The following is a 24,504-nucleotide window of genomic DNA, read 5'->3' as shown; positions in this document are numbered from 1 at the left end:
GCGAGTGGTCACAACTCATTCTCATTAGACATTCTGAAATGCAACACAGGCGACTGCTGAAGTTACACAAAATCAAGGCTGGTTTTCAGCTTGCTTTCCAGAAACAATAGCAATGAAGCATTTGCAGAAACAGCTTTGAAAAGCAAAAGCAATGCTTGTCTAAGTTCCTTTCCCTATAGGCTCCTGTTTCCTCACCTGTGGGTACCTCAGAGGGATATGTGGTTTGTGGTAACCAACAGCCAGGAAGAATTTTTGCTTGTTTGTTTTCATAACATTCAGTAAGCGTATGGCCTCTTCAGTGCTCTGAATATCAGGCAGAGTACCACTAGGCATTTCTGTCACATCCACTGGGCACACCAAGTTAGCATAAAGTTTTCCATCTTTTCCCCTACAAGTCTTTAATAAAAAAAGAAAAAGTAGTTAAGTAACTTCTGTAAAAGCAAAGAAGAAATCCTCTGTTCTGTAGCTTTCAAACCAATTTGTTTCTCAATCCTTCTACCAACAAAAGACTGCAGATTGGATACAAAAGGGAATTTCACAATTTCTATGAATATTAAAGGTACTGAGTACATTGATGACTGAGCAGACAGCTTCAGGAGTTCAAAAATGCAACTTCCATGTCTATGGAAAAGCAGAATCCTCTCTAAAGCTGGGCAGAAGATTAAACATAGCCATATGGGAAAACACACAGCTTCTATGATGAATAGAATCTCTAACCTATTGGCAAGAAGGCAGAATTTGGTTCTACTATATACATGCTTTTTATTCCTCCTGATCCCCAGAGCTCATAGAAAGCTGCCTGGAAGCTACTGACTTAGTTGCTGAGCAAATACCAGCAGTGACTGATGTATAATCAGAGAAGAAAGATAAATTAGACTAAACGGTTGCCAGGAAAAGGTGGCCTCAGCAGGGTGTTTGGGAGAGTTGCTAAATGAACATAAAGAAAAGTACATCATGAATGCAGATACTGTTGTTTTTAAAACCAGTCTTTTTCAGCAGTAAATGCAAGAACAAACCATCACCAAGGCTGCCTGTAGCCTCATGGCTGGAGCTCCTAGCTTTGCAGTGTATAGACTCTAGCACACGACGCTACTGCAATGTTTGCATAAATTTTGGGCTACACTTAAGAGTAACAAACATTCTAGTAAACTGAATCAGATAATAAAGTTTCAGATTGTTTAAAGATTATTTTACTTATGGCCTCTACCCGCTCAGCCCAGAGCTCTTCACTGAGTTGATTTAAGTTCACCAAGCCTATTGACAATGTTTTGTCACTTACTAAGCAGAGCAATATTAGTGTGGAAACCGACAACTGCTCTTTTCAGATAAAGGAATTCATGACCTAGACACAAATTAAGATCTCTCTTTCTTGCAAGCACTTTTCTATCTCAGTAACTTAAGTTTCCAAATATTAATTTAGAAATACTTAAAACATATGCAGGATGGGCACATGAATTAACATGACACACAACTGACAAGAGAGGCCTTCTTTTGGAAGGCTAAGAAACAGGATATCAAACTAGCTAGTTGTTTCCCTGCACAAAGTTGCAGTCTCAAAAACCACAGGGTATAGCCTGTGCTTGACACAAAGAACTTGGTTATATCCTGAAAACCCTTCTTTGTTAGGGTCCCACAAATCACCCTTACCTTATCATTTTCATACTTTTCAGTTGAAGGATGAAAGGGTGGAATGGACCAACTGTATGGATAGTCATCACTGTAATTGGATGAAACCCCTGAAAAGGGTAAAGATATTAGAAATGCTCTAATAGTTCACTGAACCAGGAAGAGCTCAAACCAGTTTAACTTTTCACTTTTTTTTTTTTTTTATAGAAGCTAAATGATCTTTGACAATTGAGAAAAAGAAAAACTTTTTTACTTTTATTTCTTGGTTAAGAGAGACATTTTTCCGTGAAATACAACTTTTACTGGTGAGGGAGACTCAAGCTTCTTGAATAACCCTTCTTAAGGGAACAGCAACAAAAAAGCAACCAAAAAAACAGGAATAACAACAGTCTTCATGTACATCCTTAATTAGCTTTACTATCAACTGAAAGTTCATATATCCACACAAGTTTACTTCTGTAGTAAAGAACTACCAAAAAGAGGGTCAGTATTTTTCAAGTCAGCAGTGTTACTGCTTTTTAACTACTGAACTAGTTTCCTATTTATTTGGTAGTATTAGCCATATATTCTATATCTCCTGATCCAGACAGACAGCCTATTATGAAACATGAAACATGTATATGCAGAACTAAGACAATGAGGCTGTTCAGTAATTTCATCTTCAGCAGATACCTAACTTCCAGACATATTTTTAGAATGTTAGACATTTATTCCCACAAGCCCTAGACAAGATGTGAAAATATTAATTAGATAACAGTCATCTAATATATTAATCTCTGATGCCTTAAGATTTAAAATTAAGATTTAAAGACAACCTACAAATCATTGTACAATCTGGCTCATGAATATGGTTTAGGTTGTCAATATAGACAGGAATCACACAGTTGATACTTACATGTGGAGTCTGTTTGTGAGAATGTACACGTTAAGCATGTGTATATTAAGCAGATAACAATTCAAACCATACCAGGATGAAAAACTTTCCCCACAGATAAGGTCACATAGCCATTCTCCTTGAAATACTGTGGCATCGTGGAATAGTTTCCTGCATGTACCCTCCAGTAGGAGTAGAAATCGTACAATCGGGTAGTATCAGGTCTGCGTCCAGTAAGAAATGACACTCTACTGGGAGCACACACGGCTTGCTGAGGAGAGAGCCAACCAAAAAGAGAATTGATTTGGAATAAAAAGCAACACACATACGATCTGACTTAGGTGTAGCTAGGCAAAACATCCGAAGGCTCAGAAACTGTAGTTAAAGTGTTACATATCACTTCAAGCTGGAATGAACAGGATCCTTATTAAGAATATCAATTCCCAATTGCAAGCTTTTAGCAAGATATACATTTACCTATCTATAATTTTTCCTCAAATAACCAATTTCTAAGCACTAAAAGCTTTGGTTATGCAGCTAGTAGCACAAAAAAACCCAAAAGGTCAGGTTGTGTTAAAGACAGTGCTTTTGAAATCTAGTAGCTCACACACGCAGAATTAAGCAGAAGCAGCAGATGGACTGTGCTGACAAAAGCCCAAAGTCTAGTTCATCTGCAGTGCCTTAAGAATAATGAAAAGGATAAACATACGGAAGGTCCAGGTTATGGTCCAAAGGCCTCACCAATTCTGTTTCAGATTGGCAAGAGCCAAGAGTTACTGCTTTAAAGTCCTAATCCCTAGTCAGACTTAGGCTCAAATTTCTAATTTCTCAGCAGAGAGAAAATTGGGAATGTAGTCATCCTATGCAAAGTATTAAAGAACAATTAGTGAGATTTTGAGTCCTGTATTTAAGAGTGATGCTTACCACACAAGCTGCCCTTTCATAAAAGTCTACAGATTTCCTCAAAAGAAAAAATTAAAAATTAAAAAATAATCTTTTATAAAGAGTAGGAAAAAAATAATTCCGATTTAGTAGGACAGCATTTTTAAGCAGCACTTTGCTGCTAACAGTGGAAATGTTTGAGTGACATTACACTCCTCCAAGGGCTACACAATTATCACCACTCAAATGCCCCATTTTAATTTTTCTCACCTTAGTAAAAATAGGTTCATACAGTACAGTTCAGCCCAAGCACTTATTTTCTACTGGAAACACTTAAGGTTAATAAACACTTGCTTTTTCCAGTGGTCTGCCTAACACCTACTGTGATAACACCTGTAATTATTTTGCATAGAGAAAGCATTTTTTAATTAAGACCTCTCACCTGTGCATACGCATTGCTGAACACAATACTTTGAGAAGCAAGCTGATCAATGTTTGGAGATTTCACAAGCTTATCTCCGTAACAGCCCAAAACGGGACGCAGATCATCCACAACTATGAACAGGACGTTCATGCCATCTACGAAGAAAGAGAATTAGGAATACATTGGCATTCTCTCCAGCTGCCTTCAGCTGGCTACAGAAAGGCGGCGTGAAATAAAGAGGTATTTTACAGTTCCACCCGCTACTGAATTCTACAGCCTACGAGCTTTGAGAGGGGTGTTAAGCCGCAGGCAAAACTCAGACACGGCTACGCTATATAATCCTGCCCCAAAGAGATAAAACGCCTCAAAAAAATTCATTACATATCTATTTTTAAAAACGCCCCCTTAAGGTGGCGAGCTCCTCTACGGCTCAAACGGCGTACAGACGACGCTGGCGCCGTTGAAGGTCGGCACCTTCCAAGCGGCCGGCCGAGCTTCCCCAAGACCCTGCCCGGGTCACGCCACGAAGCGCCCGGGGCCCGACCCGCCGCAGCTGAGGGGAAGGGGCGGCCCCGGCTCCCCCAGCGCCCCGGCCGCCCGGGAGAACGAGCCCCACCCGGGGCCCCCGCCGCACCTCCGGGCCCCACCGCCGCCCCGCGGGCGCGGAGCCGTCGGGTCGCCGCCGCCTCCGGGGCGAACGCGGAGGCGCCGCGGGGAAGCCCCAGCAGGCAGAGCCAGAGGCAGAGCCGAGCGGCCGCCATGTCCCAGAGAGGCGGCGGGAGCGGGCGGGCGGGCTTCGGCCTCCCCGGGGCGGGACCGCCTGCTCCGCCGCCGCCGCCGCCGCCGGGAGGACGCCGTTCCCCCGCTCCGCCACACGGTGGCGGCGTGGCGCCGCGCAGGGAGCCGCGGCCGGCCGGGCGGCCCCGGAGGCCGCAGGAGGAAGGGGCGGCGGGGGCTGCGCGGCGTTCGGGCGGCAGCCCCGTGGGTAGAGCGCTCGGGAGAGGGGCCGGCAAGAAGGCGGGGAGGACAGCGCGGCGGGACCGGTGTGTGTCGGCTGCAGCTGCTGAAGAGGCAGCGCTGTAGGGCACGGGAGCTCCGGCAGGTCCCGGCCGGAGCCCCTGGGCGCTCACCGCGGTAGCTCCCTGGGAAGGTGTCGTGGTTTAACCCCAGCCAGCAACTAAGCACCACGCAGCCGCTCACTCACTCCCCCCCATCCAGTGGGATGGGGGAGAAAATCGGGAAAAGAAGTAAAACTCCTGGGTTGAGATAAGAACGGTTTAATAGAACAGAAAAGAAGAGACTAATAATGATAATGATAACACTAATAAAATGACAACAGTAGTAATAAAAGGATTGAAATGTACAAATGATGCGCAGGGCAATTGCTCACCACCCGCCGACCGACACCCAGCCAGTCCCCGAGCAGCGATTCCCTGCCCCCCCCACTTCCCAGTTCCTAAACTAGATGGGACGTCCCATGGTATGGAATACACTGTTGGCCAGTTTGGGTCAGGTGCCCTGGCTGGGCATGAGAAGCTGAAAAATCCTTGACTATAGTCTAAACACTACTGAGCAACAGCTGAAAACATCAGTGTTATCAACATTCTTCACATACTGAACTCAAAACATAGCACTGTACCAGCTACTAGGAAGACAGTTAACTACATCCCAGCTGAAACCAGGACAGAAGGGGAATATTTCCCAGCGTTTGACAGTCGCTTCTTTCTCATGCAAATAACGCTGGGGAACGAGGAAGTCAAGGGTTAGTATTTAGGGAAGCTGTCTCTGAGTCGTCCTTTAATCCTATTTGTTAATCAGTTCTACAAGCAGTTAACACTGATTTTTGTTCTTTAAACAAACGCTGTGTTTCCAGAGTTACCTCAAGATCTAGCAGGGTCAGGTCCCTGTAGGCTGTTGGTGAGAATGCATGTTCTGTGCAGCGGGCGAGTCTCCACTACCAGTGTTTTTAGGACTTACCATTGGTGAGATAGGAGCGTCAGCTGGGTGGGCTCAGCTGTCCACCTGTGCCAAGGCGCTCTCCTCCGTGGCTATACGGCAGGCAGGGCCTTGCTTTCAAGCCAGTTGACCTCTTTTTTTCAACTCGACTGTTGCAGCGGTCTAGAGGGCCAGAAGAGGACAGAGAAGTTCACATTGCTTTTTTGACCAATCCTTTAAAGACCAGTCTTGGCTTTAGCAGACTGAAAAGCTAGCTGCATATCACCCCCTCTCCATAATATTAAAAGTTACTAATTTTATAAAAAGCTCTGAAATTTTTCACGGCATCTATCTTTAATTGTGGAAGAGAGAATAGATTTATTGCCAGTATTCCTGTACAAAATAAATTCACTGTTAACTATACAGGTGCTTCCCAATCTGCAACTGTACAATTACCAGAGACCAAAATGGTATAATAAAGCTGCTCACAAGGTTATAAAAGAATTAAATGACCGTAACTATGTGGTCTTAAACATTTAACAAGCAGGTAAAGTGATGACAAATATACCAATATTGAAAATATACAGCCAACTTTTCACTCATTTGCATGTGAAAACCACTATGACAATGGTACCTGTGATGGCATGTGGATTTTTCTTTTTTAACAAGCGTTAGGTACTCCTTTGACTACAAATGGCAGATTAACAGTGAAATGTACTGGCAAATATCAATGTCTTTAGGATCAGAGTATTTAAAAAAAAAAAAAACACCCCAGGGAAAAAAGCCTCCATTTACAGAGAAGCAATGTATCTCTAATGGAATCTATAATTTTATTCTTTCTGTGCTTCAGGACTGTATCGGTTGCTCTTCCTTATCAAAATTAAAATGTTGGCAGCATGAGTTCTGAGACAGAAATGCCCTAATTCATCGCTTTTTTAATACTGAGGACTAGCATATGGAAAGAAAAATCAATAGCTGAGTGTGAAAAGTCCAGATAGCAGAGCCTGTCTCATCAGAGGCAGGCAGGTAGGTGGATTAGTCCTCCTGTGCTGCTGGGATTGTGCAAATTGTGGTATTTCTGCAACTTTGAAGTTATCTGCACTAAGAGAAATTGCCGTGAAAACAGTCTTACTGTCCAGACTTTCCTAGATGCTTCTCTTTTTTTTCTTCCCCCACATAGAATTGTTATTCAAAGGGAATATAAAGATTTTGAAGGCTTATCTGGGATTTTTGCATACCCTATCACTTACTCAGACACACGGCAGTAGATTGGCCAGATGCAGTTAATCCACAGCATGTCCAATGCATAAATAGCACAAAGACACACAAAACTTGATGCCTTCTCGAGATGTTGGACATACTGCGCATGTGCACATCAAACGGACAACACATTTGATAAGCCAAGCTCTTCTTGGGTAGGTTGGATCTCCTGCATGCTTGCTGTGTTGGTGGCTCACGCAGTACCTCCAATACATGCAAGGCACAGCACACTTAGCACATTTGTGCAAGTTCTCTATACACGTACACGTGACACAACCCAGATATGCCAACCGTACAGCACATTTGTAATACTACATGTGCAATGGAGAATATGAAGCAGAAATGTAGGAAACTGTATGTGTCTGGAGAATCTGAAGCAGAAATACAGGAACTTTACCCTAAAAACACCAAGGAATTGCTATCAATGTTCCCCAAATTGGTGGCTTCCTTCACTGGAGCAGGTATCAATACTTAAAAGAGAACCACCTAAGAGCCAGAAGAAGCCTTTCTCTCACCTCTGAAGAAACTGACAGAACTATGAAGCCAAATTCAATCCAGAATTTTTTGCTAATGCAAGATAGCTGTTTTGTTAAAATACCTATAGGAATACTTCAGAAGAGAGCAGATTTACGGGAAAAACTATAAAAACCAGGAAGCCTAAGCTAATTAAGAAAAACATACAATTCATCAGAGTTAAGCATTTTCAGATGTTTGCAAACAGTACTGATTGCCTTAGTTTCCTAGAACTGGTTTGCTTTGCTAACTCTTTAAGAGAATGGGACAGAAAATAGCCTGTTTCTCTGCTCTATAAAGAAGCATATCTGAAGCTTGAAATATGCTGTGTATGCACTCACCATAAGCTTACCAGGAACACTGGCTAAAATGGTCTGTCACAATCCTATTGTTAGTGGGATGTGTGGTTTAAAAGTCCAATACATTACATATTACACAGCATATGCATACACATTCAAGCACATATACTTTCTCCAAACTATTACAGTGAAGTTTATTTTTATGTGGGTCTTACAGTTCCTTTCTACACACACTGGTAATGCTTGAATCAAATCAAGAACCCTGTCACTACAAATTCAGTTACTACAGAGTACATGACACGCAACCAGCTCATGAATATTATTCAGTGTATTTGATGATTGTATATTTTGGAATTAATTTTGTGTATAAGCAGCGTATCTCACAGGTATCAGCAACTCTTCTAGCAGAGGTCAGCCGCTGGAAATGTATTGAACAGTGCATCCCCAAGTGACACTTCTCTCCTCTTCATTTGGAGACTTTTTATGGAAAAAGGCAAGGAACTATTTTGCTAGTGCACATGCATTTCATTACCACAACACTTGCCTCTCTCAAATGCAAATACATTAAGTGGTACTTGATATGGATTTCCTGGTTTGCCTAACATGAGTATTTAGCAATCATCTTAAGTTCAGTCCACTAGAAGAACAAATTACACTGGAAAAATTCTTTTTCAAACAGCACACAAGTTCTGAAAAGCCAGTTGGGATGATGCCAGGTGAATGATTGCAGACACTAAAATCACAGCCCTAATAGTGTGTCTTTGACGAACTGGTCTCACAGCTCAGATGTCCACTCCACCCTGGATGTATGGTCATTTGGGCTGCCTGTTATTCAGCTCCTGAACTAAACCACTGCTGTATTGGGTGTGATGAGTCAGGACTGTAATGGGAAAGGTTAAACCTAAACCTTACCTGAACTGGAGATACCTTATACAACACTCCTCCTTAGTCATTCTGCTAGAAGTCCCAGAAGCCCTTATGAATGTCAGTCTCCTTCACTTACCACCACCACTGAGTATCAAATCTGACAATCTGATAGCTTAGCAATATGCAGAGGCATATACTGAAGGTTTGGGGGTCTACAGTAGTGCTTGCACAAGTGTTAGTAATGTAGATGAGGCCACCAACATAACAGCTAAATATCTTAAAATCAGCTATTTTCTATGACAGACCCACATTAAGACCTGGTAAAAATTCAGCACAGCGATATTTTTAGTGGGAAAAATCCTATTAATGCAACTCTGTAAGAATTGGCTGCACTATCAGACACATAGTAGATCTTACAAAGTAGCATCTTCATACCTGAGGATGCTTTCCAAGAAAGTTTCCACATGTACGCTTCTGTTTAAGGGAAGATTTCATCAGTTTCGTTTGGAAACTGTACTTCCCTAGTGTTCAGACTTCTTGAGCCAAAACCTAAGAAACTAATAGTTAACAGTCTCTCAGGTCAGCATCTGAGGAATAGGTTATAAAGAAATTAATGCAAGTATCAGAGAAATAATTTTATTTTGCTTTACAAAGTATGTGATCAACTTGGCTTTCTCTGCTGTTTCCCTATGCTGCAAAATGGCTTTGATCCGCCTCTGCTGGATGGAGGACAACATGCCAAGGAATAGCTTCCAAGATGGGAATCAAAACTAATATTAAGATTTGCAGGTTTTCATGTTCTGTTTCCTCTGACAAGGAAGATAAAGTGTGTTTTTAAGACTAAGTGAATATCGTCAGGCCATATAACATAACCCAGGTACTGAGCTCTGCCTGGAAGGATGTCTTGGCTCATCACGTATGTAATCTGTCCTTGCACATGTCCCCCAGTGATTTCACCAGAAGTTGCATTTGGCTCAAAACAGTAACTGCAAATACCACGTTAGATTCATTAGCAAGTCTAAGGAATTTTTCTGCATCACTCAGTAATTCTAAGAAAACAGGTTTTCACAAACAAATGGTTGGGCACTGTGATCAGTTCACTCAAATTCTCAAAGAGTGATGCTGTTTTCAATGAATCAATATAACTAATCAGAAATAGATTATCATTTATTTCTCATGCATTATAGAAAGTATTTGACTAATCACTACAGGAAGCTTCTGACGGGCAAATTTATTTATCCCTAAACTGGTTGGGGGTTTATTGGGGGTTTTTTTCCCTCAAAAAAAGCACTGTTTTCCTTTTTGGTTTATGGACTGATTAAATTTATTTCTGTACAAGCTGCTAAGAAGCAAATGGGAGAGACCTGTTAAAAATATTAACACGTGCATTAATATCTGTAGCCTTCTCTGTCATGTATGGTGAGGAAGTGAAATACCTATAGCAAACATGGATACACCTGAACCCCTGAGACATAATGTTTATAAATCTCTAAACAGGATTTTTATTTCTGAAAGATTCCATAGATCTACTTTCAGAACCAAAGCAAACATACTTCTAAGTCATCTGTGAACATCAGCACTCAAGGATAAGCTAAAAACATAGTATCAGAGGCATCTGCATAGACTTTCAGTTTATTAACATTCTTACGATAAATGATAAGATACCATTGTAGTCTGTCCTTGCAGTCTAATCTGCAGAGCTATGTACTAGAAAATACATTGTAGGCCTTAGATAATACATTCCTAATCAAAAAACACTCATTACAAGCCTTCATTTCATATACAGTCATTGCTCCATGGCTGAGGTGAGTCATGCAGATCTGCTCACCTGCAACATGCGCGTGCTCTCTCTCTCCCCCAAGTCCTAGGTTAGTGATCTCACACAATGAGTTTTCCCAAGCACATGTAGTATCAGAGCTGTTTCTAAGATACTAATTGGACTGACTTCAGAGTACCGGGCAATAGGTAAGGCAGGTGCTGTTACCACCACCAAAAGCTATGAATCAAAGGCACACCTCAGTCACGGTTTCTCCCATTTCCTGTTTGGCCTGTAAATGTGGCAAATTAGATACTACCAGATCCGTCTCTGATGTGTTGGTCAGAGAAGAGATGGGTGGATTGAGGAACTGGAGTTCTTCCTGACCCTCCCTGCACCCATTTCAGGAAGCATGCCTACAATTCAGGTAATGCTCAAAGAAATCACGCTGTCCCAAGTGCTTAGTGAGGGCAGGCAAGCACACTGCAGCGTAGCCCCTAAGAAATAACTTTCATGCACATAAGCCTTGACACAGGCAATTTCTCAAGTTACATGGTGAGTACAATAAAGAGATAAGGCCTGCAAACAGGAAAGCCTGTGTAAACAAGATGTCATGTCATACTACTGAATTTTTCAATGTGGGTAGCTGGCAAGGACTGCTCTATTATTTAAACATATACAAACTCTGTTTTGTTTGCTATTCTGGATTAATAGTTGCTGAGGATTTTAGAGGGTATTTTGGATGACATCCTCAGTGTAGTTACAAAATACAGTCGTGTCACGGTTTAACCCGAGCCAGCAACTAAGGCCCATGCAGCTGCTCGCTCACTCCCCCCACAGTGGGACGGGGGAGAGAATCAGAAGGCTAAAAGTGAGAAAACTCATGGGTTGAGATAAAGACAGTTTAATAAGTAAAGCAAAAGCCGTGCACACAAGCAAAGCAAAACAAAGAATTCATTCACCACTTCCCATTGGCAGGCAGGTGTTCAGCCATCTCCAGGAAAGCAGGGCTCCATCACACCTAATGGTTACTTGGGAAGACAAATGCCATCACTCTGAATGTCCCCCCCCTTCCTTCTTCTTTCCCCAGCTTTATATATTGAGCATGACACCCTATGGTCTGGAATATCTCTCTGGTCAGTTGGGTCAGCTGTCCCGGCTATGTCCCCCCCCAACTCCTTGTGCCCCACCAGCCTCCTCGCTGGTGGGGTGGGGTGAGGAGCAGAAAAGCCCTTGGCTCTGGGTAAGCACTGCTCAGCAATAGCTACAACATCCCTGTGTTATCAACACTGTTTTCAGCACAAATCCAAAACATAGCCCCATACTAGCTACTGTGAAGAAAATTAACTCTATCCCAGCCAAAATCAGCACAAATTGTTAAAAAACCAAAAATAATCTGACCCCCATTTATTATTAACAGTGAAATCTAAGTGACCCTCTATTCCCCTGTTACAACTGCCTTAGAGGGGAAGTGAATAAGCTCATCAGTATTCAGGTATTGCTAACAGGGAGGTCACCTTCTTCTGTTAAGCAACTCTCCATTTCAAACATTAAAACCTTGCAATTAGTAATTTGACAAGGACACCAAAGTACACGACTACTGCGCTCTGACTAAGGTGATGTTTTCTGTAGTGTCATTCTACTTACAAAACATGAGAGAAGCGATTCCTGCAAAGACGCAGACCCTGCCTCTCATATATGTGCAAACTGTGGGATGCAAAGCAAGTGTCATGAAGGCGGAAGCACAGGAGAGGATAAGCAGGGATCTGTAATTGGGCAGAGCAAGGCAGATTTAAAAATTGCTCAAGGTTAGGATAAAGCCTTTGAGAAATTAGCAAGGACTTGCTACTCTTTAGGATTCTTTTAATGACACTTTTTATCATGCTTGACTAAAACAGAACAGTAGTAAGACCAAGAGACACAGAACTAGCAATTGTAACAGTGAGTAACAATGTCTTCTGACAAGATCAAATTCTTCCTTTCTCTACTATCTCCCTTCTTCACAGTTCACCTTAGGGAACAGATCTGTGAGGCAGAAGATTCAGAACTACAAAAAAAATTTTTGCTCACAGCCACTGTAGACGTTTTTTGCACTGCTCTGAGTTTACTGTGTACACAGTAGGAGACTGGTTCTGTTACTATGCCAGCAGTTTCCAAATTCTGATTCGCAAGACCATACAAGCTGATCTACAGCTACCCATGAGTAACACTGTTTCATGTGCTGAAAATGGCCTATACCTCCAGAAGCAGAACATCAATGTGCCAGGTATGACCCCAGTACAGAAAAAGCTCCGCAGCAGACTTTCTGGTCCACCAGAAGAAAAATTCTTGAGAACCACATTTCCACAACAGTCACTTTCCCAGTTCAATACGTAACAGATCAAGATACAATCCACAATGTATTCAGAAATTGGCACTACCCCGAGTATGACTGCAGGATGGAATAGCTTGTGTCTGGGTACTACAATAATGATTCTACATCTCATTCTTTTGCTAGTATTAAAGGAGACAAAACTCAGAGATTATTTCTAACCTGCATCCTTGATCTCCTACCATAATAGCTATCAGCGTACTGGATCCCAAAGGCCCTATGCTGAGTTTACTCAGCGCTTTTAAGCATGGCACTTCAACAAGGTAACTAGTCCTTTCTGGATACCATCATTTTCCTTTGGGTCAATGAGACTCAAAGGTGTTCTGCAGGAGCTGTTTGATGAACAGGTCAAACTAGTATGCCCCTTCCAAACACTCCTTTTCCCATAATTTGTTAATAGTATTCTATGGTCCAAAAGGTTCAAGTAAAAACCACAAAGGGACAAATGTGTTCTAGTATGTGTTTGTTCAAGTGAAATAATATCTCTGATCACTTTTTACATAAAGGACTTTCACATCTACCACGTTGAGTCACAAAATGAAACTCATGAGCCACCTTTGCTTTGAAATGCTCCAGCAGCCATAAGCTTTGGAAAAAAGATTTCCTGGGAGGAGGTAGCCATAGTGATAGCGGGGAGCAGCAGGATATGAAAACTCCAAAATCCATCAGAAATTAACTGGAAAACCAGGGAAGTAAAATAAAGGCAAAGCCCTTGCAGGTCTTAAAGGTGAAACTGAACATAAATTGTAACTTTATAAGCATCAGCAACCAAAAACAAGTATTGATCTAGCTGTCAACTTTCATGAACATGATAATGTTATAAGCCTTCTTTTAAAAATAAATAAATAGAAACGACTTTGCAGAAATTCCAGCCTCCGCTGAGCAAAATATTCTGCTGCTCCAGGCAATCACAAGGGAGGCACAGAACCAAGCTGCTAAGGAGGGAGCAGTTGTGATCTGGTTACCCCTTCTGCAGTGCTGCCTCATGGGCAATGCTACTGTCTGCCTTTGGAAGCTAGCAGGCCAGGGAGTGTGGAGGCAACTGGAGGCTAAGCTTTCATGCTGTTTCAATACTTTGAGCACAGAAGTGTTTGTTTCTTCACTAAGAAGATTTCACCCCTTTGATAAAAGGATAGGATTAAAGAACAGGGAGAAATGGGAGACAAACAGATTATGGCCCAAATTGTGGTCACTTACTTTGCTCATCTAGAACTCAAAATTGTGGTTACTTATTCTGTCCCCCTAGAATCTTATCTTCCAAAATTTTTGTTGTTACATAACCCTATAATACCTATAATTTCTGATTTTTATCTTCTATTTAATTTGGACAGCTCCTAGATGATTCCAAAATGTCATCTTACTAGAGCTCAAACCTGAAACCAAGGTAAAAAAAAAAAAGCTCATCTCTTTGATCTTGTTCACTTTCATTCTCTGTCTCCCATCCAATTTTGTTAACAATAGGCTTTTTGCTTCATGGCTGAAAAATCAGAGACTTAAGTGAGTTGTATGATTTTTAGATATCTTTGTATGTCTTTTCAATGTGGTGAGATATAAGTAGGTCCTTGTCAAAGAATAAAAAGCAGCAAGTAGGTGGTTAGTGTTTTATCTCTGTAAAAGCCATGTAAATCTGCCAAAATCATATTGACATTTAACCTGATCCTTTTCCTTGAATACACTGCAGAAGGAGCTATGTTATATCCGATTACTGATAAGATGAAGCCTGATTTATAATTGTTCTGCGTCACTGGCTAAAGTATACGTTGTGCAGTGTTTCTACATCAGGGTGCCAGTATTTTAACCCACGTGCTATATTGCTGCAAATTATTATACTGCTGCAAGGCATGCTGAACTGAACTCACCTCTTGTATACAAAATCTGAAAACTGTTATTCGATTTGGTGGCATTTAAGCATTTATCTTGTCTTATCCGGCTTGACTTCTGAAAGAAGCCCAGAGGAGTCATGGACAGAAATCTCATTTGAAGTCAGCATTATCCAGACATGCAGATCCTTGAGATTCTTGGAACACCTGACCCGTGTCAGTACTAAAGTTCTTAATCTGAATAATGCTTTAGGTAAAATTACTAGGTGCCTTTACTTAAAAAAGGAGGAACATACATAGTTAGAAGCTTAGTGTTCCATGCAGAATACCTATCAATTTCCCTAGGCATAATATGATAGGCACAATCAGTTCCTTTAACTCACGGACTCTGTCCTTCTTGGTGAAAGGTTCCATTCCTAGTGCAATTTCCTTAGTTAAAATACAAATGTTTAGTGAAGACAAGAGCTCCTAATTTTCATAACAGTTGACAAGTCTGTCTTTTCACATGAATTATCAGGTCAATGTGAAGCTCAGATTGCCTTCCCTTCATAACATGCAGGACTGATCAAGTAGAGGTGGAGTGGAAGTTAACAAAAAACATAGCAAATTTAGAGAAAACGCAAGCAGAATTTTACTGCAATTTTTAAATTACTTAGAAACCTCATGTTAAACACCTCTATATTTTTCAATGATAAGAACACCAATTATAGAATTAAATTACTTTGTGTTGGATTAAGGTGATGGTATTAGTCAACTACATAATTAATTTTAGAGCAAAACCATGGGAATTTTATAACAAATATTCTACCTGGACAATCAGTCTTAGTTTACTGAATTAAAATTAAATGCAACATTTAAAGGTAAGCCAAAGAGATGCTGTATTTCTATTAAATAAACTACTTAATGCTTTTTTTCCCAATTGTAAGTTTATACAATTTCTTATTCAAAAACACTGCACATTAAATGTTCTCTTTTCTATTTATATAAGGACACTTCTGCTGTGGATACATTTTTTTGGTAATGAGAAACATGAAAAAATTTAAAAATAGCAAAAAAATGTGATGCTTTGCTATTTAAAAAACTATTTGGTAAATTCTAGTCATAGAATAAACCACTGCAGGGCAGAAAATCTGCACTTTGGTTAGTTGTGTTTAGAATTTGGATGACTATTACTTTTGGCAATTAAACAAGAACAAAGTGTGAGCTGAAAGAAAATATGAAAATCAGCACCGTGCTAACTTGAACAGACAAAGTTCAACAGCGATTAGAAAACCAAAACCCTCCAAGGGATGTGACAGGAATATCAATGAATAAGTCACATAGTGACAGTGTTTGAAAAAGCCACTAAAGGAAGCAAAAATCAAATCTCACTAGCTCCTGGATCTGTTTACTTTTAATTAATGAAGAAAACGTTACCTAAAATACTTGATGAATATAGCACATTGGTCAAACTAAAGAAATCTAACCCTGGGTTGGGTTGACCTGTGTCCTCCAGTTAATACAAAACAGACCTCACTTTGACTTCATTTGAGTCAATAAGGATACCACCACCACTGATTTTTTTAAGAGCCACATTGGGCTCCAATTTCAATCACCATAAAGCAAAAAACTACTGTGGGGGTAGTTTGTTGGTCACTATGTACTGAAATCTCCAATGCTGTAAGAGACCTGACAAATTATCTGGCACAGGAGTTATGCCAAAAGTTAGAAACACAAGAAGAGAAAACCATGCTGCTTCAATGACAACTGAGATGCCACTGAAAGTATCCATAATTCTAAACACTCATGACACTGCAGATATATTAGCTATGGCACCCACAGCACTGATTTGGTACGAGAGGAGGGCCTAGGAGACTTGCAGGTTGTTCTTGCTGTTTTAAGGTTGATAGCATCTCTAACATGTCCCTGTGCATATGATAGCAAAAATCTAGTTTATTCAGTTTTCTGTTTGGCTGGAGCTCTCTCAAACAGCCTTTGTCTCTTGGAGCTAAATATCTCTCAGTTGGTGTCTTCCTGAAGACATCACTTCCTTCTTTTCTCAGAATAATGTCTTCACTGAGTACCTTATGGAACATCCTTCAATGGTTATGGGTTCAGCTGGTCCAAATAGCCCAATAGCACAATAGGGTTGAAAGTTAAACAACTGCAAATAAGAGTCATGTTTTGTGCTGGATACTATGCATTTGTTTTAAGAATAGAACCTTATATTAATTTTGCCAGGATGGTATGTGTGACAGTATGTGTATTCCTAATGGAATTAAGGCCTTGAAGGAAAGCATGGACTCTGATAAATCACCATTATTAGGAGTTGATAGGATTTATTTATAGAGCAATGATCCAATGCCTTCTTTTCCAGCTTTATTTCAACAGCTCCTAAACACAGTGGAAGAGAAAGGAGTGGCAGAAAGCTCAAGCATAGAGCATCATAAAAAATGAATAACCTTGAAGCTGTGGTGAGGCAGGAAAAAGATTGCATAAGAAAAGGGGCATGGAACATGACTTGTTTAAATGAGCTTCCTCTCAACAGGAAGACAAGTAATGAGTGAAACTAGCTGAACAGTTTAAGATGGAAAAGTAGAGTATATATAATTAAACCACATACATCTTTTGCAGGTGATGTCAAAACATTGTGTCAGATCCTGCTTTGGCCAAATAGCTGCACAACAATGTATTTTCTAGCATCCCACTGGCAGAACAGCTTATGACATTCATAGTGTTTTAGTAGTATAATTTGCTTCACATCACCATCCTGGCTGGCATTAATATAAACAGCAACTTGCTGAACTACTACAACTCTACAAATAGGTTTCAGGCTGGAGGATATTAATTTAGGGGCACAATATCCAATAGAGAGATGCAAAAAGAATTAAAGCCTTTGCCCTTAAACTAACTTCCCAAATAGAACACAAAACAATATTCTCACAGAAATTATTGAAATCTTGATTGAAACTGAAGGCCCTAATTTCAAAACTAAGCAGCTGCGTGTAATGCCGATGACAGTAACATCTGTGTAGATATTAGATCATTACTGTTTTTAACTGTGCAAAATTACCGGCTGGTCTAAAGATTTTATAATAGATGGAGCGACCTCTTCTTTGTCAATTACCAGTCAATCTGTTTACTCTGTGAATAAACGTTAACAGTAAGGCCTATAGTAAAATGAACAGAAATTCAAATGGAGATTTTCCAACCTGGAGACTTCTTTTTGTAAACAATTTGACGTTCTGTCATAGTCCATGAAAGATGATCCTAGAAGCAGCTCAAGCCCATGCTGTGTCAGAGACGGAAGGAGTTAATGCCTCAAACATTGTGGTGGGGCAAGCTCTGCGGAATGGCGAACCCTGCCTAGCAACGGAAGTCCGACAGCAACGGGGCGGGGAGGGCGGGCCCAGGCTGAGCGGCTCCGTGTTCTGATAGGCTGAGCCGGGCTGCTCACCATATATGGCCAAAGGTCAAAGGTCGTCGTACCTGCAGGGAGGGAGAAGTTCCTCCCCAAACGACCCCCAGGCCCACCGACCCATTTCCCGAAGGTTCTGGAAGCACAAACCGCACGTGACACCTAATTAGCCTAATGGGTCTGAGTGCCCACCTGAAGGAGGGGAAGGAGATGATAAAAGGACACAAACTGCAGCCCTGCATGTGCGCGTGCCCTCCGGAGCTGGACCAATGCTGGACCCGGAACTGGTGAAATCTCTCTCTTTTTTTTTTCTGTAATCCCTACACTTTATCCCTTTAGGATGACCAAGTCTGGGACGAGGAGTGGATCCAGCCACCCCCCAGCTCCTCTCTGAGAAGGAGCCCAGAAAGCAAGGGGGTCTGCTCTGAACCTCGTGACCCAGCGGGAGGGCTCTCCTTATTGTCTTCCCTGAACTGATCCCCAAGTAAGCTAGGCCTGTAGTATGTTTGGTGACATATGGTTAGCACGTTACACAGATTACTGACATATTTTCATGCCAGTAATTGTTGTGAGCATTCTAATTCTTGTTGTGAGCAAATGAAAGTTGAGTTTCATGAGTTAAAAGGATCCCTGGTGGTGTTTCACCTTAATCCTGACCTGGGAATCAGCAAACCTGAGTCGTCGTCCTGAGAAACTGGGATGTGACATGCTATCAGCTACATCAGTCAATTATTACTGAGCTGCTGTCCTCCCTTTAAACGTTACTGTATTCCAGTTGTCTAACAGTGACACTTTGAGAAGTCTAGAAAGCAAACAGGACACATGAATTCTAAGGTATGTTAGAAAGGAGTCAAGGCTGACAGTCAACAGAAAAGCAAGCTTGACAAATTAGAAGGATGATTCAGGTTTTGTTTCCTTCACTTAACTTTGGCCAGTCAAGGATAAGGAACCTCCTGGTTTATGTTTTTTAAGCAGAATAAAATACAAGTAGATGGCTTAGGAAAGCAGTAATGGCAGTGACTATAAAGTAGACACTATATATGACTTTTTGCACTAATTTGAGGAACTAGTTAAATGGAATGAAAATGTCTGTTTAGTCTCCAATATAAACTATCTCAGGGGATTCAGTTCAATTCCTAGTGTTAAATCTCAACCAGCAGTAGACAGGAAGTCTTAACAGAAAGCAGATGACTTGCTGCTTCTTTTATCCCTTCCCCATATTCCTCCTCCCACCCTTAAATCACCATAAAACATAAACTCAAGAGAAATCTTGTACGTCTTTAAGTTCAGACAACACCTTGTTTTTTCTTTGCTGCCTAACTCTCAACATCACCCTCACAAGTGTAGTATCTAGCCATAGCAATCAAGAAACCTGAGACCACCAAAAGATCTAAGCAAGCTCCCAAAATCCCCATTGCCAGTTACTTGACTTCAAGCCAAAAATTTATCCCTAGCTTTCCTGAGGTAACAGTACAAAAGTATGTCACCTGAGCTTAACCACGAATTTAACAGGAATTTAATCATGGCTAATGACATAGTAACGGTTTCAGGTTATTTGAAAGTCACAGCTTCAACATCCAATTTAAGAGGTAAAAAAAGCAGGATATAATAATTAATTAAAAAAATGCTTCTCTTGTAACATTGTATCTCCTATGAGCCAGAAAAAGGGCAAATCTCAAAGGAATCAAGTTAGAATTGAAAGGCAGAATGTTTGACTTACCTAGGGGTCAAAGGTATTGCTGTTGTTTTCTCATTACCTACTCTAATACAGATTTTTTTTACTATAAAATACCAGCTGTTTTCTTGCAGCACGATACATTTTTAGATCACATTGTGAAGGAACACATGGATTAATTACTGAGATCAGGAAAATAAATCATTTCTATGCTATTAGATTTACCTGAAGGTGAACTGCTGGATGGAGGTGACATCACGGTCTTCTGTCTGCATACCATGTTATTTTGGTTTTCATTTTACAAGGCACAACCAAAATGAACATGTATCCTGCACTAGCCACATCTCAAACTACTTTGCACTGTCTCTCTTGGGTCTGAAATCCCACAGCAGTCCTGCAAATGGAAGTTACCATACTGTATAAAACTTATCAGATGCAAATAAAATGTCTTTTAAAAAAAACCCAACATCTGAGCAGGTTAAAAGCCACTTAAAGAAAATTCCCAGTCAGGCAGAAGTAAACAAAACCATTTAATTTGGCTCTGAGTAGAAACACCACTCACTAAGAGTTGCCAGCTGCAAGATCAGGCAGTGCGAGACAGCGATTTCCCTGGGTATGTACACGCACACGCACACGAACACACATCCCCTGGCACCCTGTACCTGTCAGCCCAGGGCTTGGTGCTGGCTCCAGCCTCCGAGCACAGCTCGCTTGCACTCAGACATAGTTGTTGTCCTTATCCCTACAAACAACAGAGGATCACATAAAGGATGAGCAGGATGGTGAAAAGGAGTGCAAGGAACATCGCCTTTGCCACCAGGGACACCACAGGCTGTATCTCGGCACATGAGGGTGAGAAGATGGGATGAAGTGGGAGGCCCTGGTGGATGTGCAGATGAGTGTGTCTGTGCCACACATGCACAGTCGCATCCCAGGGAGACCTCTGGGGCCCCCGTTCAATCCCAGCCCTGCCCGCAAAGTCCTTCTTTCCACCATCTTTTCTGTGCCCGCTGCATCCCCCCTGCACAGCACGGCTTTGTTGCTTGTAGGGAGACCAAGGTATTTTACAGGCAGAAAAATGTCACCCAGCACGTTTGTCAGATCTGACAGCAGCTGCTAAGCAGCCAGATCTTGGCTTTTCCTCCAGAGGAGAGAAGGGGAAAAGTCTACTATCCTATAGGGGGCTAAATTTGCTATGTATTTCTTTGGGGGAAAAAGCAGATTGAGTGGAGTTTTTCTCAGCTGTGGCACCTGCAGGTTGGGTCCAACCGCAAAGAGCTGTATTCTTGCTGTCTAGTTACTTCCTTTTTTTTTTTAGCTTCATCTCTTATCATGTTTTCTGTAACTAGGGATTTCTTTCCTAGTTCTTTGTCCCTTGTAGGAACTATTTTGCTGCCTGGGCATTCAGCCAAACATTGTAACTGCAGAAGAAATCTTTCTTGATTTACTCCTACAGACCTTCAGGAGTATTCTTAGAAATGGCATGCTGCTTTATTAGACTCCTGAATTATTAACAGTTCTCAAGTTAAGATAATTCCTTGTTAATATTACTTTGACTTTGTTTTATGATTGCATCTGGCTGAGGATAATGCTTACGGGTACTGTCATGTCTAGTAGCTGCTTTATGCATTGCAGTAGATGTATTTTATCTTGGATAAAAGATAAAATTATTATGCATAACTGTTCTCTTTTCCAAACTAGTAAGGCTCGACTTTTTCAAAAGCAGAATGAAAAACAAGGTTCTAGTTTCCAATTTTTTAAGCCTGGTAATTCTTTGGTTCCTTAGAAGCTTGTGTGCTGCCCTGTCACAGGTCTTATCATATGGGCACTTTTCATCTTATCAGTTTCTGGAGACTGTCTAGCCCTCATCCTTTCCTTTCCTTCTCTTTTCTTCCATTATGTTTTCATGCTTCTCTCTCAACCTGATTGCTTACCAATCTCCTCACACACCGTCCCCACTGTCATTACTTGTGCTGGCATGCCCTTGATTTCTTGTAGCCTTTGCCATACCCTTGCCTTATCAGTTGAATATATTGTGCAGAAAGCTCCTAGTGTGGAAGTCTGTCAGCTATTTGTGGTGTTGCCAATGGCGTTAAAATCATATCTACAATTTGCCAGTGAATATCTCCAGATGAATCACATCTTTGAATAGATCATATTAGCTAATTAATACTGTCAAGGGCTACAAGTAGCTATGGCATTTAATAAATCACATTGCATGTAAGCCTAGCTTCTTAGCTGGTATAAATTACCAGTCCTGTTAGCACTGGATGAAGACTTAGACCATTTACTTTTCAGTTCTTTTTTCATCTTTCTGCAGAAGCTAGAGCTTAAGATATGATTGAATTTTTCTTTTATTAGCATTTCACTTGCAATGTCATCTTGATTCGTGAGGAGCTGTGGGGATTTTCAGTTCAGAAAGAGTCAACAGATAATCCATCCCAATAGAGTCATCATATAATCTGTCCTGATCTGCTATATAATTTCATAACCCTTGTTACAGTCAAGCTCACTGACTTGAGTTTGACTAGCATATGTCTTCCAGAGAGGCACCCTGACTTCATTTAAAAATGAAAAATCTCCTGATTCTCAGGGTCATTTGTTCCAACAGCTAATTACTTCCACTTAAAAAACAAAAAAGACAAAAGAAACCCCAGCTCTCTCCTCTCTAACCAATATTTGTTCAGCTGAAGTACTCAGCCTCGATTCTTGTTATGCCTCTCCTAGCTTGGCTGAAGAGTCTTCTGGTATGTAATATTTTGTCTCCAAGAGGGTATGTACATAACATAATTAAGTGATCTTAGTGTCTTTGAAATACACTCAACTCCTTATGACAATTTTTTCTAAGCATTTCATCACTTTTGCAGCATTTCATTACTATCTGCGAAATTTTCAACGTTCGTCCTCATGCAAGGACATTTAAAAGGTTGATGTGATCAGTTCCAGAATATGCAATGAAGGTAGCTCTCAGCCTTTTCAGAATGGACTTTTTTCCCTTTTTTTTTTTTCTTACTGTACACATTGATTCGTATCTAGAGTAATAAGGAAATGTACTGTACAGGCAGCTTCCACAACAATAAACCAGAACTAAACTCCTGAAATCATGTCCACAGAAGAGGGATTACCGATAAGAACATAGTTTAAAAGAATGCTGGCAGAAAAACTGCCCCCTTCTCCGTGTTACTTTTGTATTCCGTTGGGCATGTGTACAGTCCAAGGACAAAGCTAAGTAACACGTGAAGACTGCTTTTAGTTTTTCAGGCAACTTACTGGGTAATGCTGAATAAGCAAGTTAACCTAATTTCTTTCCATCTTCAAAATAACACTTTGAGATTTCCAAGTAATTTTCTGGAGATAAATTTAAACAAGTGTTACATATCGGTGCCCTAAAAATCAGCTGGACATTTAAACAAATATAGGGAGGCAAATATTTCCAGTATGAGTACACAAAGGAAAACCAGCCATAAAAAAGGTGGTTTGAGAGGGGCATGTCCCTAGGAATTATTCCAATGTGACTGCAAAGAAGAAAATTTGTCCAAGGCTTGTCCATTGCTACCTCTTCTTCTACCACCTAGAAGGAGCTAAGCCCACAGCAGGTAGCATATCTAAGTCCAAAACCACCTCTTCTGCCTCCTTGTGTCAATTCTTTCTTTCGCTGCTATCTTCCCTTCCAGCAGCATTTGTTACCATTTCATTTTAATGTAAGATTAGCCTGTTCAATCTAACGATTGCCAGATATCACTACCAGTTAATGGGAAGGTCCCTGAAGACAACCAGGCACTCGTGATGCGTCCAAATAATGTGTGATTTAATGCTGTAATGACAACAGCTATGTCTCAAATTGCAGCAGAATCACAAACAAAATCTGTCTCCAGATCCTCTGGGCTTGGCTTCGCTAATAGTTTGAAGAATGTGTGACGGGGACTTCTACTAACACATACAAGACTGTATAAGCTTACTCAAACGTGAGATAAAACACAAATGAACAGGCAACAAGTATGACATTTTGAACAGATTATCTAAGCCCGTTATTTTTAAAATAACTGAGCTCAGTGCTTAACTTCCGAAATGCAGTCACAAATTTAAAAGGAAGTAACACAACCTGAGATAAACGTTGGTGATATGGCTCTGGGGTTGCAAGAAGAGGATGTTCCTTTAGGTCCCTCTGCAGCAAGCCTCTTGCCAGAGGCGGAATGAGAGCAGCCAGTCAGTGCACCCAGGCCTTCTGAAGCACGAGGTAAACGCAAATTTAACGCTACAAAGGAACTGGACAGAAACACCATTCTTTACTACGCAGCCTGACATACTGTACGGTAGGTTTTTTTCCAGTATAGGCTGCAGAATTGTGCTAGTCCATCAAAAACATTTTTAAACATAAGCCGGAAAAGGCCATACTGATTTGCCAAAAGAAAGTTAACTGGTTTGAGGGGATTTAATACATATTTGAGGCGTTTTTCGGTGAGCGCTGGATTACGACAACTTTCATTACACACACCGCCAAACGCTTTCTGCCCGGCTCCCCTCAGGCGCCGCTCACCAAGAGGCGGCTTCAGCGGGGAGAGGCCCGGGCCGCCCCCTCCCTTCTCCCGCTGGGAGACGGCCGGCCAGTCACCGCCGGGCCTCAGACAGGACCTGCTCCTGCCGGTGAGCGGCCGGGAGGGCGGAGGAGGAGGAGGAAGAAGAAGAAGAAGGAGCGGCCGGGCGAGGACCGCCCCCCGCCTGCCCGCCTCGGAGGGCGGGCCCTCTGCCGGCAGCAGCGCTTCCGTCTTGCTTAGGGCGCATGCGCGGGCCGTCGGCGGGCGCAT

The 24,504-nt window shown here is 41.4% G+C and overlaps 1 protein-coding gene across 3 annotated transcripts in view; it reads right to left on the bottom strand.

Annotated features, from left to right (window-relative positions):
* Positions 1 to 24,358, bottom strand: part of IDS (iduronate 2-sulfatase) — a 30,085-nt gene extending 5,727 nt beyond the window's left edge. Inside the window, exons 1-8 of one of the 3 annotated variants that reach the window (XM_069811148.1) lie at positions 24,237 to 24,358; positions 23,802 to 23,924; positions 19,925 to 20,093; positions 5,784 to 5,924; positions 3,825 to 3,961; positions 2,594 to 2,771; positions 1,648 to 1,736; positions 196 to 396 (exon numbers count right to left, since the gene is read on the bottom strand). In XM_069811148.1, the coding sequence (XP_069667249.1) occupies positions 196 to 396; positions 1,648 to 1,736; positions 2,594 to 2,771; positions 3,825 to 3,956 (600 nt within the window). In that variant the 5' untranslated portion in view covers positions 3,957 to 3,961; positions 5,784 to 5,924; positions 19,925 to 20,093; positions 23,802 to 23,924; positions 24,237 to 24,358. Of the gene's footprint in view, positions 1 to 195; positions 397 to 1,647; positions 1,737 to 2,593; positions 2,772 to 3,824; positions 3,962 to 4,440; positions 4,595 to 5,783; positions 5,925 to 19,924; positions 20,094 to 23,801; positions 24,181 to 24,236 lie in introns of those variants that run through there. The other 2 variants (XM_069811149.1, XM_069811147.1) reach the window with 2 other exon arrangements.
* Positions 24,359 to 24,504: the final 146 nt, after the last annotated feature.

This window comes from Haliaeetus albicilla, chromosome 23 (genome assembly GCF_947461875.1).
Source record: "Haliaeetus albicilla chromosome 23, bHalAlb1.1, whole genome shotgun sequence".
Taxonomy (NCBI): domain Eukaryota; kingdom Metazoa; phylum Chordata; class Aves; order Accipitriformes; family Accipitridae; genus Haliaeetus; species Haliaeetus albicilla.
This window is presented reverse-complemented; position numbering and strand designations above follow the sequence as displayed.